General features: G+C 46.1%; 2 protein-coding genes across 19 annotated transcripts in view; one reads left to right on the top strand and one right to left on the bottom strand.

Annotated features, from left to right (window-relative positions):
- The window catches only part of DONSON (DNA replication fork stabilization factor DONSON), a 50,275-nt gene extending 34,301 nt beyond the window's left edge, over positions 1 to 15,974 (bottom strand). For 4 of the 5 annotated variants that reach the window (XR_013959941.1, XR_013959942.1, XR_013959943.1 and 1 more), the window contains exons 1-3: positions 15,889 to 15,974; positions 2,559 to 2,630; positions 1,450 to 1,527 (exon numbers count right to left, since the gene is read on the bottom strand). Coding sequence is in view for 1 of the 5 variants with exons in the window: in XM_080656363.1 (XP_080512489.1) it covers positions 1,450 to 1,527; positions 2,559 to 2,624 (144 nt within the window). In the remaining 4 variants the exon portion in view is untranslated. The remainder of the gene's footprint in view (positions 1 to 1,449; positions 1,528 to 2,558; positions 2,631 to 15,888) is intronic. The other variant, XM_080656365.1, reaches the window with a different exon arrangement.
- Positions 15,975 to 16,621: 647 nt separating this feature from the next.
- ITSN1 (intersectin 1) overlaps positions 16,622 to 18,230 on the top strand; it is a 174,598-nt gene continuing 172,989 nt past the window's right edge. For all 14 annotated transcript variants that reach the window (XR_013959883.1, XR_013959884.1, XM_080655315.1 and 11 more), the window contains exon 1: positions 16,622 to 16,880. The gene's annotated coding sequence lies outside the window, so the exon portion shown is untranslated. The remainder of the gene's footprint in view (positions 16,881 to 18,230) is intronic.

Genomic DNA, 18,230 nt, shown 5'->3' with positions numbered 1-18,230 from the left:
CCACAGGCTGACGCTCTATCCACTGAGCCAAACCGGTTTCGGCTCTTTTATGCACTCTTGTACAGAGCTGTAATCATGGTTGTAGCAACTGCATCCCGCTTCCGTCACTCACCTTAAGCGTTTTTGTACATCGCTGCACACTTTCACAGCCGTGATGTTTAGTGGTTGTGCAATATCTCATGGAATTTACTTCACTATTTCTATCGGACATGAGATAATCTCCTAGACTCGGATTTTCCTCTCTTTTCCAATTGCTGTATCTTTTATATCTTTTTCTTGCTTTATTGCACCTTCGAGGGCCTCCAGTATCCCAAAGATGTTAAGAAGAGGTCGTGATAGAAGCCCAGTTTGTCCCTTTCTTCCCTGTTCCTAGACGGGGATGTTAATGCATTTTTCGCGGATTAAAAAGGACCCCATGGATGCCGAAGCCGGTTTGGCTCAGTGGATAGAGCGTCGGCCTGTGGACTGAAGGGTCCCGGGTTCGATTCCGGTCAAGGGCATGTACCTTGGTTGCGGGCACAACCCCGGTGGGAGGTGTGCAGGAGGCAGCTGATCGATGTTCCTCTCTCATCGATGTTTCTAACTCTCTATCCCTCTCCCTTCCTCTCTGTGAAAAGTCAATAAAATATATTTAAAAAAAAAAAAAAAAAAAAAAAAAAAAGGGACACCATGGAAGGGCTGCGCACAGAACCCCGCAGACAAGGAGCGGTCCTCTTCCTGCTCGGAGGGCTGCACGGCATCTTCCCTCTCAAGTCGCTCGGGCACAGAGCAGCCGAGGGAAGATCTGACTTCGTTCTGTGATTTCCCTAAATGTGGCTTCACTGCAGAAAACTTTTAGGTTCCTGGAAATGATGGTGACATTATACTCCAATAACTTAAGGCCCAATAAAACTTTGGTATTGATTTTTACAAAACAGAGAAAATGGCCCTGCTGTATCTACCATAGCTCACTCAGCCACAGTTTACCGTTTGAAAACTCTCCATGTATTTCATGGTCAACCATGGAAGATTACTAGGGGTAGTGAGAGGCTGGGGATGTGTATGCCTGAGAGAAAGACAAAGAGAAATGTCTGTCTAAAGACGCTAACTAGAAATATCTATAGAATAGACAGTTAATTACTTAGTTGATTCAATTTCTATATTTTTACTATGTTTATAAAAGTGTTTTCTTCCTTGATTATAGGCCTGAGTGATTATAAATTCTCAGCCTTTCACAATGCAAAGGAGCTTATAAGTTGTTTTCCTATAATAATGTAAACTTCATGACTTCAGTTAGACTAATACCTTAATATGGAAACATACAAATTCACACGAACTTTCCCCCTAGCTATTCTGTTCTTCTAAGGATGACAATTTCTTGGCACTCAGAAGTCAGTTATCATTATATCAGTAAACTAAATAGACTACGAATTCTCTTCTGACTTTTGGCCCAAATAAAAGCACCCATACCTTTGTATTTATGTGGCTCAGAGCACAAGCTTTAACTTGAAGTTTCACATAGTTGTCCTCGGCAACAGGAAGATTTTCCTAGAACCAATGAAAACAGAATATTACACATTCATTTGAGCCCAGGCCTTCATGATGTGAAAATTTTCATACTCAACTGAACAAAATTAAACAGGCCCCAAATCTAACTTTAGGGATGAAAAGTAAGAGCTATTTGTATGCCATACTTGCATATTCCATAGTTTAATAAGGTTTTTGGAACCATGAACACAATCCAGTTTTCCTCTGTCATCTTTCACTAACTCCCAACATCATTTAAGTCAAGAGTCAGAATCTGCCCTAACTGGTTTGGCTCAGCGGATAGAGCGTCAGCCTGCGGACTAAAGGGTCCCAGGTTCGATTCCGGTCAAGGGCATGTACCTGGGTTGCAGGCACATCCCCAGTGGGGGGCGTGCAGGAGGCAGCTGATCGATGTCTCTCTCTCATCGATGTTTCTAACTTTCTATCCCTCTCTCTTCCTCTCTGTAAAAAATCAATAAAATATATTAAAAAAAAAAAAAGAGTCCGAATCTCAGACAGCTCGCTTCTACCACTGGAATGATTTTGGCTTGTGACAAACCTTTCAAACAATCACCAATATATGAAAATTTCACTATCTATGCTTAAAGTGGAAAAAAAAAAACCCCACTAGAAACCATTTAAAGCTTAGTGAATAAGGTAACTTTGCAAAGCTCAGAAATTAATGTGGACAACAATGCTTTTCCACCTCTTTTATTTCACAGTTTGAGAGAATGTATTTTCTGAAATATGACTACAATCTGGAAATTTACTTTATCGTGGTATTCAAAATAAGTTGAGTTAATTTTGCAACATATAAGACTATTAAGGTTGTATTGTTTTCCTAATATCTTTTAAACCACCACCCAGGGGACTAAAAACTTTTGTAGCAACTCTTTTAAAAATATAGTTATACTACAATATGGGCCACCACTGTAACACACAATTAAAGGAAAGTAATTTTTAGAGTTTCGTTTAAGTTTCACTAACAGATCATTTAAACTGGGTAAATATACTTATCTTATTTCGTTTAATGATTAAACAATTTTTCTCACCCGTTCTTGAAAAACAAATGTTATTTTTTCATTTGTAGAACTCTGTTGAAAATATAAGCCTTTCATAGTCACCTAAAGCAAAACAAAAAAAGAAAAACATGTATACATGAAATAAACCAACAAGATGTCCTCTGTACCAAGTGAAAGCAAACATTAAAAACAGTGCTGGCAAAGGATAAAATGACAACTGTCAACGTAGTTTTCAAACAAATACATTTAGATCAGGGGTCCTCACACTTTTTAAACAGGGGGCCAGTTCACTGTCCCTCAGACCGTTGGAGGGCTGGACTATAGTTTAAAAAAAAAACTATGAACAAATTCCTATGCGCACTGCGGGCCCGGGACGCGTCGGCTGCTAAGCAGGACAGGCAGTGGCACCCGGCGGGCCAGATCCATGTCCTCGGCGGGCCGCATGTGGCCCGCGGGCTGTAGTTTGAGGACGCCTGGAGATAATAGTGCTTGAAGGTGATCACAGGAGTGAATATGCCATCTTAGCAGAGAATGGGCTTACAGGTCAGCTTTCCACATGGAGCTGAGCATGTGCTTAATTTCACTTTGCTATTCAATAAAAACGATCAGATGTACTTGGGGGAGGTGGGGAAATGGGAGAGGTTCAGAGAGCTCAATTGTAATCACCAAAGGTGTCATTTAAAAGGCGTTCAAAGTCTTAAAAAAGACCATTCGAAAGGGAAAGTGGCTCAGCTGGTTGAAGCATTGTCCCTACACCAGAAGGCTGTGGGTGGGTTCTGGGTGAGGGCACATCCCTTGGTTACAGGTTTGATCCCTGGTCCAGGCCAATGGGAGACGACCCGTCAATGTTTCTCTCTCACATTGATGTTGCCCTCTCTCTTTTTCTCTCTCAAATCAATAAAAACATACCCTTGGGTAAGGATTTAAAAAGAAAAAAGTGTCCCATCAAGACATCAAAACTGTGCCCCTAATTCTTCTGTAACCCTTTTCAACCACTTAATGGAGGTATTTAAATCTGTAGTCTGGATTCTTGAAGCACATCTAAGGATTCCCGTTGTTTCTTTAATTTTCATAATAATTTTATGAAAGACTATTTTATTATTTTTATTTTAGAGATAGAGGAAGGGAGAGGGGTAGAGACGGAGAAACATCAGCTGATTGGCTGGCATGTGCCCTGACCGGGAATCCCACCGGTGACCTTTTGGGGCACAGGATGGCGCTTCAACACCGAGCCACACTAACCAGGGCGGGACGATTTTTTTCCCTTTTTCAAATCCTCACCCGAGGCTATTTTCCCATTGATTTTAGAGAGAGTGGAAGAGAGAGGGACAGCCGGAGAGAAATATCGATGTGCGAGAAACACATCGAGTGGTTGCCTCTCGTGCCCTGACCAGGGCCCGGCTGGGATGGAGCCTGCACCCGAGGGACTTGCCCTTGACCCGAATCAATCCAGACCCTTCGGTCCGCAGGCCGACGCTCTATCCACTGAGCCGAACTGGCCAGGGCAAGGCTGTTCTCTTAAGTGTAAATTCATTGAGGAGCACAACGCACACGGGAAGTGCCGAGGCCCTGCTGCCCAGCTGCTGATCTTTGCGAAGTAACGCGCACCACGCAGGAAACAGCTCCGGCACCAGAAGCTTCTGCGCCCCTGCTGCTCACCTCCGCCCTCCCCAGGAATCCTGGATCGCTCCGGCTGGCAGCACAGGTTCCTTTGGTCTGTCTCATTTTATGTAAGAGAAATGACATTCCTTTAAGTCCACTTTCGTTTTCTCAGTACCACGTTTGTTTCACCCACATGGCTGCTGGTAGTTGTGGTTCATTCATTCTCCTTGCTATAAAATATTACTATTGTATTAATTCATTACTCTTTATTGATTCCGCTATAGACATTTGATTTTTTTCAGTTTGGGGCTTTTACAAGTTATCCTGCTGAGAACATTCTGTGCCTGCTTCTTGGTGAAAGTATGTACAAGGTGAAAGTATGATGACAGTTATTTATGAGGAGGAGACGGAGGCTAACAGAGGTTAAGTCACATACGGAGGGTCTTACAGCGCCAGCTGGGCCAGATCTGGGACAAACCAGATGTTACCAACTCCCAAGTCATTTCTCTTAACCTTTACACGGAACGGTTTTCTACTGTGCTGCTAACATTAGACTTTCCACTTGAAACTAGAATCCTATGTCCTTTAGCTTGGGATTGGCACTTATGAAGTCCTTGTTGATAAAACTGGTACATAATTTGCAGAGCCCAGTGCAAATAAAATTGCCCAGGAATTATGAAAATTTCAAGCTGGTGACCAGAGCATGAGGACCAGGGCGAATATAAAGGTCCCTACCCAGGAACCCGCCTGATGTTAAGTCTCAGAGGGTCTAATGGAGCCTCTGAAGGGTTTTTACTGAGTAAAGTCAGCAATGTTCACTGCTCCCTGGAACGTGATAATCAAATTCTGAAACTGAAAGAAATGAACACACATTCGAGACATATATAGTTATGTGTGTAGCACGTACCAACAGGCTCTATTAAAACAGAGTGAGCTAGGCCAGATGACATGAATTCTAACCCTCTGGTAAGAAGGGCTGTGAGTGCATGTCAGCGTGTGTGTTGGGGTGTCTGCAGGGGAGGGGAGAAGCCAGCACAGATACAGCGGCTCGGTGTTCATTCCCTTTGCCAGTAAACCGAAGCCCAGCTCTCAAGGCTGTCTAGGTGCATTAGCCGCTGCCCTGGTCCACCTTCCGCCCCCTTTTCCCAGCGCACAGCCTGTCTGATCTGGGCATTCTGACTTCACACCATATGGCCACTCGTCTCAGCGCTTCCAGGCATTGCTGTTGGCTGAGACGGCGCTGTCCTTACTCCGCAGATTCTGCGGACTAAATCAAGCTCACCCCTGCCCCCTCTCCACAGTCTCCCCCGGTGACACTCAATCTACCCCATCTGTTCCCTGCTTCTAGATTTCATTACATACTAACAAAACCTTGCTTGAGTCACTCACTCACGAGGGTTTTCCCAGCTACTGCTCGGGAGAATCAATATCCGTTATCATTAAATATGGAAACCCTTGCTGCTGCTGTCTGGAGCTACTGGAGTTGCCTTTTTTTTTTTTTTTTAAATATATTTTATTGATTTTTTACAGAGAGGAAGGGAGAGGGATAGAGAGTTAGAAACATCGATGAGAGAGAAACATCGATCAGCTGCCTCCTGCACACCTCCCACTGGAGACATGCCCGCAACCAAGGTACATGCCCCTGACCGGAATCGAACCTGCAACCCTTCAGTCCGCAGGCAGACGCTCTATCCACTGAGCCAAACCGGTTTCGGCTGTCCTCCTGTTTTTTTAATTGTTTTTTTTTTTCTTTTTGGTTCTCTAATTGAGTGATATTTTCAAGTGTCTTTTGAGAAAGAGAACTTTTACCTGGCCACACCTTGATTTCAAAACATCTCCCCCTGTAATTCGAGAAGCCACTGTTTCCTCTGCCCACTGCACTTAGAACGTGGGCTGTCTCCCAGAGTAGCAGTCACGTGGACCTCAAACCGCAGCACCCCAATTTCAAAGGCTTGGGCAGATAACTGCACTACAGCAAGTATTATACACATCACATCACCAATATTTTTAGTCAGATCACCCTAAATCGTTTCTCTAAATTTTAGGTTAAAATTGGCCTGGCTGGCAGAAAAAGTAATGCTTAGTTCGTCCAATGAAGAACCAAGTGGGAACAGAAATATCCTCAGAATTACAAAGGGAAGAAAGAGAAGTGTTTTTACAAAAGTAGCAAGAAGATTGGGGAAACCTTATTTGTTTTACAAACCCAAAAAAGGAATCCTGAGTTCTTGACACTAAGAAAATGGTAGAATGGATGGTATTCAAGGCCCAAGTAGTCTCTCAGGCATTGGTCTAGATTAAATGGAACACTTAGTCTATTATGTCAAAAATCAAAAATTTTTTATTGAATGTAAATATACTTGCACACAGGAAATAAATTAACTGAGCACCTTATAAAATAACAATATTAAGTTAAAATATAGCACTTACCATGCCATTTCCAAGAATGAATGTCATTAACTTCAAAATTATCTGTTCTCTTTTTTTTCTCAAGAAAAACGATTTTAAATATGATGTTACATACAATAAACACCAATTATTCAAGAAAAATGACCTGCCGAAACCGGTTTGGCTCAGTGGATAGAGCGTCGGCCTGCGGACTGGGAGGTCCCGGGTTCGATTCCGGTCAGGGGCACGTGCCTTGGTTGCGGGCACATCCCCGGTGGGAGGTGTGCAGGAGGCAGCTGATCGATGTTTCTCTCTCATCGATGTTTCTGACTCTCTATCCCCCTCCCTTCCTCTCTGTAAAATATCAATAAAATATATTAAAAAAAAAGAAAAATGACCTTATATATAATAATATTACCTTATGTATAATAATGCAATAAACATTAATATTTCAAGAATAAAAGGATTCTAAGTATAATAATATCACCAAAACTGTACTAACATAGTATGATATCACAAAAGTTGTAGGAAATATTAAAAATCTGCAGATAACAGGATTACTTCCATTATATTCTAGTATATATATTTTTTCCCTCTTGCTCTATTTTTGTTCATCAGTTTATGTTGTTCATTATATTCCACAAATGAGTGAGGTCATATGAAATTTATCTTTCTCCGACTGGCTTATTTCGCTTAGCATGATGCTTTTAAAGTCTATTTTGTTGGATATGAGTATTGCTACTCCAGTTTTTTTTCTTTTCCATTTGCATGGAAAATTTTTTCCGTCCCTTCACTTTCATCCTGTGTGTGTCTTTCGTTTTGAGGTGGTTGTCTTGTAGACAGCATATAGTTGGGTCATGTTTTTGTATCCATTCAGCTACCCTACACCTTTTGATTGGAGCATTTGATCCATTTACATTTAGGGTTATTATTGAGAGGTACTGATTTATAGCCATTTTAATTCTGTACGGGTACGTTTCTCTTTCTGTTTTTTCTTCTCAGCAGTCCCTTACAGCCATCCCTTCAGCATTTCTTGTGCTGCTGGCTTGGTGGTGATGGACTCCTCTAGCCTTTTTTTCCTGGGAAGCTCTTTGTTTGACCGTCTACTTTGAATGATAGCCTTGCTGGACATAGTTATCTTGGTCTCAGATCCTCGCTTTCCATTACCTTGAGTACTTCATGCCATTCCCTTCTGGCCTGTAGAGTTTCTGATGAGAAATCAGGTGTCAGCCTTACGGGAGCTCCTTTGTAGGTAGCAGTTTTCTTTTCTCTTGCTGCCTTTAAGGTTCTCTCTTTGTCTTTAATTTTTGGCATTTTAATTATGTATGATATGTCTGGGCGTGGGTCTGTTAGGTTCTTCTTGTTTGGGGTTCTCTGTGCCTCCTGAACTTGTGTGACTTTTTCCTTTACCAGGTTAGGGAAGTTTTCTACCATTATTTCTTCAAACACCTTCTCTATTCCTTTCTCCCTTTCTGTCTCTTCTGGCACATCTGCTATTCTAATATTGTTACGTTTCACATTGTCCCACAGCTCCCTTAAGCTGTCCTCCTGTTTTTCGTTTTTTTTTTTTAAATATATATTTTATTGATATTTTACAGAGAGGAAGGGAGAGGGATAGAGAGCTAGAAACGTCGATGAGAAACATCGATCAGCCGCCTCCTGCACACCTCCCACTGGGGATGTGCCTGCAACCAAGGCACATGCCCTTGACCGGAATCAAACTTGGGACCCCTCAGTCCGCAGGCCGACGCTCCATCCACTGAGCCAAACCAGTTTCGGCTGTCCTCCTGTTTTTTTAATTGTTTTTTTTTTTTTTTTTTTTCTTTTTGGTTCTCTAATTGAGTGATATTTTCAAGTGTCTTCTAATTCACTGATTTGATCCTCAGCTTCCCCTAATCTGCTGTGTATTCCTTCCAATGTGTTCTTTATTTGTATTATATCATTCTTTATCTCAGACTGTTCTTTTTTCATAGTTACTATATCTTTTTTCATACTGTTGAGCATTTTTAACATCATTACTCGGAACTCTGTTTGAGATAAATTTCTTATCTCTGCTTCATTTATCTCTTCACCAGTTCTTTCATTCAGGGGTTGTTTCTTTGTTTCCTCATTTTGGTTGTCTGTTTGGGTTTGTGACTATGTTTTAAGTAGATCCTCTATACCTCTCAATCTCTAGTATAGGACAGTGTTAAAGGCTGTTCCTGACTAATTGGATCAGGCAAAGACTCAAAGCCTCCAGAAGACCACCTCTGTCTACAGACAGGCAGTCCTCAGGTAACATCGGACTTGACATGTCATTTCGTGGTTACGTTGCCATCTCCCATTTACAGTATTTATAAAGAAAAAAAGTTCCGTCATTTTGACTTATGTACATATGCGCTTTACGTTTTTTATTATTTATTTACCACAAGTAAAGGTCAGGAATTGCTATCTTTCTTTTAATTTTTTTTACTGTTTCACTTCATTACTGCTGTGTATGTGCTCCATGTGAGTGACATAGGTGCTTATGTAGGTGGGTTCTGACTTAGGGCAAAAATCACGTTACATCTCGCCCTGCTATAGGAACGGATCTCCAAAGTAACCTGAGGACCTATTGTAATAGGATTCTGACTTAGATTACCCCCAGGCAATCGTCCTCAGGTGTGGTGAGTTTTTTTTCAACTCAGGTGGGGCAGTTGCTTCTGCCTGGAGGCTACTTTTAATCTCTTAAGTGACCTCAGGGCAAGGTGTTTTCCATTAGTGTGTGTGGACTGTCTTCCCCCAGGCAAGGCGGATGTCTACGTGGGAAAGATGTCCCCCGCTGCATGAGGGAAGGACTGAGCCCAGGAAACTTGGGGTGTCTGCCTTCTGAGCTCTATTCCCCAAGTCCCCAGTCCTGGCTTCTGCTCTCACAGCTCCAGTCCACTTCACCTTCCCTCTACCAGAGTACAAGGTGGGTGGCTCCACAGGGAGTTTAGTGTGTTGGCCCTTTAAGAGGGTGCCCGAACTTTCAGCTGCCACTCCCTGGCAGACAGCACCCCACTGCTTTTCACAGCCAGATGTCATGTGGATATGCTCCTCAGTTTGGTGCTCTCTGCTGGGGAGCCCTGCTTCGGGATCAGACCCCAGAGTTCTCAGTGGCACCCCCACAGCTGAGATATCTCTCCGGGACTTCAGTTGCCGCCTGTGGGTGCCCGGCCAGCCCTTTCGCGCCTCTGCCCCTCCCACCAGTCTCTGTGTGGTCTCCCCCTTCGGTCCTTGGCCATCAGGGCTCTCCCCTGTGCGCTTTCCATTGATTGTTCAGGAAGCCTTTCCGCATTTCAGTTTAATTCCGGCGTGTTCCTGGGAGCATGCCGGTGCCTCAGTGTTCTTTAGAATGTTCCCCTTCTCCATTTTCAAAGTCAGCAACATGGCACTTCTGTGACCCTGTCTCCATAGTCACATCTCTCGCTCTTATGTTCCACTCTTAACTTTCCTTTACCAAAGAAGTGCCACATAAAACTTGTAAATGAAAATAAACCTGTTTAAAAATGTAGGCTGGCCCTGCCAGCATGGCTCACTGATTGAGTGTCAACTTGTGAACCAGGAAGCCATGGTTTGATTCCCCAGCAGGGCATATGCCCAGGTTGCGGGATCGGTCCCCAGAATGGGATGTGCAGGAGGCAGCCAATCGATGATTCTCTCTCGTCATTGATGTTTCTATCTCTCTCTCCCTCTCCCTTCCTCTCGGAAATAATAATAATAATAATAATAATAATAATAATAATAAAAATATATATATATTTTATTTTATTTTATTTTTTTAATATATTTTATTGATTTTTTACAGAGAGGAAGAGAGAGGGATAGAGAGTTAGAAACATCGATGGGAGAGAAACATCGATCAGCTGCCTCCTGCACACCTCCTACTGGGGATGTGCCCGCAACCAAGGTCCATGCCCTTGACTGGAATCGAACCTGGGACCTTTCAGTTTGCAGGCTGGCGCTCTATCCACTGAGCCAAACCGGTCAGGGCTATATATATATTTTTTAAAAGTAGGCTGATATGCCCTATAAAAAGCATAACAACCTACAGTTAAAACTGTAGGTTAATTTTTTCAGGTACATTAGATTTTAAATATGTTGGACTTAAATCTACAAATTGAGGATTATGTTTGTAATACTTTATACATTTATAATGATCCACATGAAACCTATTAGAAAATCTGGAGAAACAAAAATTAAGACACCTATTTTAAATAATTTTTGGTACAAAGCAGAGGACTTTGAATAAATGAAACATTTGCTATAAATAACACTTAAAAAAAAAAGCAGTTAGTAAAGTACTGATCTTTTAAGGAATTCTAAAAGAACCGATGGGAAGACATTTCCAATGGCATCATCTTAGTTGTAACAGCAACATGAACTCAGCTTGCTCTCCTGCTACACTTAATCCCCTAAGGAGCTCATCTATTAATAATTGTAAATAAAACCTCTACAGATCATTCCTTATCTACACCTTCAGACCAAAAGTGTTCTGGGTATCAGGTCAACCTCACATTCAAGAGACATAAAACTGGACTCATCTTTCTCCGAAATGAGATTTTGCTGTGCCGTTCTTCAGGCATCAAGGATATCTGAGAGTCTATCACAATTCCTTCCTCTGTATGAAGTTATGGACCATAAACCTTCCCTTTTCCTTTGACATCCTAGCTCACCTGCTCACTTTATGTTCTGATGGTGTCAGCACAGCTGATGTGCTAAGTGTAATGCCTCAGGCCTGGGCTCTGGCCACCGGCCGCTGAACGGCTTCCTTCCTTTCTCTCATCCAAGCCATCTGTTACTCTGTGGACAACTTAATTCCTGAAAGTCCAACTCTTTATATCCTCAAATTTCTACTGTTTCTCAACACAAACTTCGTAATACTGTGGCCACTCCCGGTTCAGGGTTCAGTTATAAGATCTCTAACCCACCCTCATTTTGTTTCAAGGAAAGCGCAGATATTGTCAAGCAGCCAGGTACAGAAAAACAGATAAGTCAGTTCTCACATGTGGCCCCAGAGCTCAGCGCTCTGCCAGGACGGTGCACTGTGGCATGATATAGCCGGAGGGAGAAATCTCCATTTATACTGAAGAGGAGGCTTAATGTTAGGGTGGTTTTTTTAAAAAAATATATTTTATTGATTTTTTACAGAGAGGAAGAGTGAGGGATAGAAAGTTAGAAACATTGATGAGAGAGAGACATCGATCAGCTGCCTCCTGCACACCCCCCACTGGGGATGTGCCCGCAACCCAGGTACATGCCCTTGACCGGAATCGAACCCGGGACCTTTCAGTCCACAGGCCGACGCTCTGTCCACTGAGCCAAACCAGTTAGGGCAAGGTAGTTTTTTTAATTGATTGACTTTTGAGAGAAAGAAACAGGGAGAGAAGGGGTTGGGGGGAGAGAGAGAGGGGGAGAAAGAGAGAGAGAGAGAGAGAGAGAGAGAGAGAGAGAGAGAGAGAGAGAACCATGGATTTCTTGTTCCACATACTTAGGCATTCATTGGTTGCTTTTTGTACATGCCCTGACCTGGGATTGAACTGCAACCTTGGTATATCAGGATGACACTCTAACCAAGTGAGCCACCCAGCCAGGGCAATATTAAGTTTTAATGGTGTTCTCACTAACCTGTGAGACTCTTCATACATATCCACATATCAGGTAAAGAAGCCCTGTGCCCAAATATTTGGTTAAAAAATATGGTCAGCAAATCAAAGTAAGTAGATGGAGGTCTGGTTTAAATACCACCCTTCGCAGGCTGGGAAGCAGGTATTCCTGACGGACTAGGGCACTCTGCTTCTTAGAGGGAGGTGGACTCTACACTGGGTAGGCGACTGTCTCTAGAATCCCGTCCTCTCTAAGGACACCTTGCGTAAGCAGTGAGCAGAGATGGGCACACGACGATCACGAGATGATCACAGGGGACACGAGCTGGGTGCACACCTGGCTGACCCTAGGAAGCATGTCCAGCCGATAACATGCTGTGAGAACCGTTCTATCCCCTTTTGGTGTATGATTTACACTTAGGAAAACGCATGAGCTTGATGGTCCCTGTTACTGGAGGGATTTACAGAGACGGGACACATGCTGACAGTGGCATCAGCAAGGGGGTCCAAGCATTGGCTGAGGGGAAGAGGGCTGGGCGGGCCACATTAAACCCTCTCCTAATTATGACAGCCTAGATTTCTATGAGCATTATCAAGACAAACTCAACTGAGCTTACAGGCGTGGGGGCATAATCTTTATATCGCACACAACCTGAGAGCGAAAGAATTCTTTACCTAAAGAATTAGGAAAGGATAATTTTCCTTTTTGACAGAGGCTTTAGGCAGAAGCAAAAAAAAAAAAAAAAAAAAAAAAAAAAGGCTTTTGCTTGCAGATGTCAAATCGCTGCCTATCTGCACAACAAGTGGTTTCAAACATGTCCGTCTAGAACAGTGGCTCCCAACGACTTCTGAATCTCAATTTTTTTTTCATTAACTCTCTTGCCTCCAAGAGAGCTTAACTTTTTTTAAAAAAAATATATTTTATTGATATTTTACAGAGAGGAAGGGAGAGGGATAGAGAGCTAGAAACATCGATGAGAGAGAAACATCGATCAGCTGCCTCCTGCACACCTCCCACTGGGGATGTGCCCGCAACCAAGGTACATGCCCTTGACCGGAATCGAACCCGGGACCACTCAGTCTGCAGGCCGATGCTCTATCCACTGAGCCAAACCGGTTTCGGCGAGAGCTTAACTTTTATTATTTACTGATCTACACTTAGGATTCTTATTGGAGGCATTCCCCTGCCAGGACCTCTAGGGGGTAACAGGTGGGTTGGGGGGTGGGAGGGTCATTACTGTAAGGACTGGAAATCTTTGGCCCAGTGACTAGTCAGTGTAGGGCCATTTAATATAGTAAGTCCCCGAACAACAGAAAAGTAACTCTCATTTACCTGATGAGTTAGCATCACATATTCCCCTAGTGTACCATGGAAACAGCGGAACCAACGTGGTGATGAATGACAGCCTCCTTATGCTGGCTCAATCATGTGACCCTGGGACAACGCAGGTGGTGATGACAACGCAGGTGGTGACGAGGGACCTCAGCAACTGAGGGATCTTCCAGTCTCCACCCCACTTTCCCTCCTTCCAACTGACTGAACCAGTCTTCTCCACTATTGCTATTGCCGTTTGTAAATCCTATTTAATTTTTCAATTCACCACAGAATCTTTAAAAAAATTTATGGATTTTAGAGAGAGAGGACAGGAGGGAGAGAAAAGAAAGTAGGGGGGGGGGAAGAGAGAGAGAGAGAGAGAGAGAGAGAGAGAGACTAATTTGTTGTGCTACTTATTATGCCCTCATTCACAGGTTGATTCTTGTGTGTGCCCTGACAAGAATCGAACCTGCAACCTTGGTGAGCTCCCCACCGGACCTCACTACAGCATCTTAACGAGGCCATCTCTTGCTTCAGATGCAAGATAGAAATTGCAATTTTGATGAAATATTTACTAATAAAGTCACAATCGAGAGAAATAATCTACAAAATGTCAAATTTATTGTAATGTATAAAGTTAGAAGAAAATTATTTTGCAAAATACCGTATGTTAGCATGTGTGGCTATATGTATTTTTACTCTTCTATTCACAAAACCTCTCCTTCGTTCCAAGTTCATTGCGTCTAGAAAAATCACTAGTAGGGTTGTCTTTGAAATATTCTATGTGAAGTTCACATGAGCAAGAAAACATTAATTTTTACCAATTAAAAAATGATTTCACCAAAAACAAAAAGGAAACACACCATGATTCCACAGTGAAACATTTTAAGAATTCCTAAATTTTCCCATCTTTATGGAGGGACACAAATGAATCAAGACACAGTACTGTTGCCCAAGGTATAGCACCTCTCCAGAAGCCTAAATATCTCCACGTTTTTAACACCCTTCTTCAACCCAGAACGTTGATTTTGAATACACAGCGCTGAGAGTTGTAAAACTACCAAAATATTTCAGTGCAACTGACAGGCAACTTGACCTTATACAGGGAATCCTTTGTTTCAAATCTGAACAACTCGTCCCCTGCCATAAACTGGAGCAGAGGCATCCATGACATGAAATTAGTGACAAAAGATAGCAACTATACCCTGAGTGGTTGACAGATAGGATTTAGAAATCATCACTGAGAGTTTGAATCCTGCTTCTCCGACTTGCTAGCTATATGACTCGGGGCTACTTAATTTTAACCTTCAGATCTATAAATCAGAGATAGTAGTTATGACAAGGGTTGCGATAAGGATTCAATGATATAGGCAAAGCACTCTCTAAAACAAGCGTTCAGGAAGTGCTGGCTGTTGTTACTATTACTTCTGTAAGTTGGGCAGAGAACCTCTGAGTGGTCCTGACGCCCATCTCAAAGGGTTTGGTCACATGCAACCCGAGCTTGAACACCTCTGAGTTTCTGCAGGGGGCAACTGTATCATCTGGATCTGCGCTGCCCAATAAGGATGGCCACTGGCCACAGGTGGCTAAGGAGCCCTGGAACTGTGTCCAGTCGGAATTAAGATGTGCTGTAAATGTAAAATATGCATCAGATTTCAAACACAATAAGAAAAAAAGAACGTCTAATATCTCAATTAGAAATATTTGTTTATTGTTGAAATGATAATTTTTTTGGAACCACTGGGCTAAATAAAACATTAAAATTAACTTCACGCGCTTCTTTTCATGTTTTTTTAAAAATATATCACCAAATTTAAAATTACATCAGTGGCTCGCCTTCTATATGCTTGGACGGAGCGGATGTAGAACCAGCACCTGGGAGCTCGGTAGAAACGCAGGTTTCCAGGCCCCGCCCCACGCCCTGAACCACATCTGCACCTGAAAGTGTAGCGAGGTGGTTCTCACGTTCGCTCCAGGGTGTCAGCTGTTTGGCTGAAGAGGGCAGTTCTGGCCCTCAGGTCACAGAAATGCGAACAGCCTTGCTTTATTTAGGTAACTGCTCCCGGGAAGGAAAGTGAAGGGGTAGAAAGCGGTGGCAGGAGGAAGGGAGAAAGAAAAAGGAACTCCGATTACAGGAACAAAATGCGGCAGGTGGGGGAAAACCAACCTGGGAGACTCAGTGGAAGGGGACCTGCAGACTTTGGCCTCTTTTAAAGGGCGAGGGAGATGCAAACAGAGAGAAGACCTGTAAGGAAGGAAATCGCGATCAAGTCTTCCCCGCCCCTCGACGGCCTCGGCTACGTAAGCTAGGCCTGGGCCCGAGGGCATCTGAGGTTGGGGTGCGGCGCGAACCTCCATCCGCCCCAGCGCTGGATGGTTACGCGGGGCGTCTATCGATCTTTCGTCCAAAGTCGCATTTCCCAAGACACACGGCGCGCTAACCGGGACTCACCTGCTTCCGAGAGGCTCTAACGGCCTGCCGCCCCTTCGCCACTGCCACCTTCGAGTCCTTCTGCAGAGAGCCCGCCCCCGCTGGCCCAGGCCCTACTCCCATTGGCCAGGCCGCTCGTCACTCCCGGACTCTCGGAGCTGTCGAGACCGCCATAGCAACCGAACTCGGAACTACATCTCCCGGCATGCTTTGCTCGGAGGCGAGGGGAGGTGCCGCACAGGGGCTACCAATAAATGGGTGAAGTTGTAGTCACCTGAATGGTTCCGTTTTATGCAAATTTCAGTTAAAGACCACACCATTTTTCATTCCGACCGTTTGCCCTACCACCTTCCTTGGACTGTGCCCCTCCTTCCTTTTCGCCTTAGTTATCCTCTTTAAAAATCTTCCTTAACTAGATTAGTTGAATGCATCCTAACTAGTGTCTCGCGTGGCAAAGGACAGACGCACTGATCCCAGATCGGAAGCTTATGGTTACGCCTTCTGGAAGGGGGCGGGGAAGGAGAATCTTATGCCCGCCTCCTTTGCGCTTGATGATTGGTTCGCTGGGATGTCACTCCGTCCTCTTTCATCTTTATTGGTCCCCCTCTATGGGTTCCCTAGGTGGGCGGTGCTAGAGGCGAGGGGCGGTGAGGAGGTGCGGACCCCTTCTTCCGATTGGCAGGCTGTTTGTCCCCACCCACCTGTGGGCGGAGACGCAGGGGTGGATGGGGCGGGGCAGGCCGCGGAGCGAGATGAGCAGATAGGCGGGAGCGAGGGAGCGAGGGAGGGAGCGACGGAGGTAGAGAGGAGCTGAGGAGAGGGAGGGAGCGCAGCTTGGTTGCTCCGTAGTACGGCGGCTCGCGAGGGAGAGCCCCTCGCGGACTCGGGGACGCCCGGAGAGGCGGGCGGGCGGGGATGGTGTGCGGGGCTGCGGCTCCTGCGTCCCTCCCCGCGGCGAGTGAGCTGCACTGATTTGTCCCGGGGGCGGCAGCGCGGACCCGCCCTGAGATGAGGTGAGGAGCGGGGCTGCACGGCGGCGGCCTGGGCCGGGGACGCGGCCGGCGGGGGTCCGCGCGGGGGTCGGCGCGATGGCCGCCCGGGGCTCCCGTCCCGAGGGCCGCCCTTCAGCCTTTGCCGCGCGCCCGGGAGGCGCGGCCACGGCGGCCCCTCGCCTCGTCCTTCCCATCCTCCCGGGGGCGGCCGGCTGGCGGGCGCCGGGAGGCCGAGGGGCCGCGGCGCGCGGAAGGGGTGGCGGCCGCGGAACGGGCTTTGGGTTGAATGGGTGTCCGCAGCCCCTGTCGGCCGCGCGGGGTCCCTCCCTCCCCAGGGGGCCGGGGAGCAGTCGGTCCTTCAGGGCTGACCTCGCTGCCCTCGGCCGCCGGAGCGCGGCGCGCCGGCCAAGCCTCGCCTCCCCGCCCGCCTCCCGGGATCCGGAGCCCGCGGGGAGCGGCCGCGCGCCGCCCGCCTCTGCCCGGCCTCGGGTCCCGGCTCCTCGTGCGCCGGCCCAGCCCGGCCCGTGCAGGGCAGTGGGTGCCGCCGGCCGGCTGCACGGCGCCCCGGGGCTGGCCGCTGGTCCCTCCGTGCGCCGGGAGCGCGTCCCCGGTGTCCGCCTCCTTTCCCCGCGCGGGTCCCCGGTGCGGACCGGAGCACCGCTGCGGTCTCCTCTCGCTGGAACGGGGGACTGTAATCAGAACCCCCGGGAAAAGGAAGCCGCCGAGGAAGGGGTGGCACTTTCGGTGGGTTTGCCTTTGGATCCGCGGACAACTTCGTAGATCACACGTCCTCCGGGCATCTTTTGTGTGAGCCGGACGAGGAGGCTTGGCTCTGGAGGGATGGAGTCGCGGCGGCCCTGCTGCGGGAGGCGGCGGGGCGGTTTGGCAGCCTCCGGTGGGAAAGTTTCCTGGGGAACTTCGCCCTCGCCGAGCCAGTCCAAGGCAGCGCCGGCCTGAAATGGTGCGACTCCGGGCAGATGCGTTTCTTTGTGCTCATCTGCCCGCATCCTGCGCTACGTGGTCAGAGGCGCACAAATCATGGAAACCAGTCCGATCAGACGTGTAGATGATAGAAACAAATACCGCACAAATGAACGCACCTGGGAAATCTCAGCCTGTCAACGGGGAGGCAGTTTCACTAATCCCTTTGGACAGATGAGGGGCAGGCTCGGAGAGCTCCCGGATTAGGTGGTGGAGGGGATCTGGGGGCAGGAACGGGGCCCAGCTGGCTCATGGGGTGCTCCTCTGAACCTCTAAAATAGCCATGTGTTTGTTGGGTTGCCCTTGGTATGGGATGACTTAAGGTGCTTAAACACCCCTCCAAGTTATGATTTCTGTCCATTTCTGAGAACGATATTTTTCTTTTAATAG

This window comes from Plecotus auritus (genome assembly GCF_963455305.1).
Source record: "Plecotus auritus genome assembly, chromosome: 2".
Classification (NCBI taxonomy): Eukaryota; Metazoa; Chordata; class Mammalia; order Chiroptera; family Vespertilionidae; genus Plecotus; species Plecotus auritus.
The sequence above is the reverse complement of the archived record's forward strand: the minus strand, read 5'-3'. Positions and strand labels throughout refer to the sequence as shown.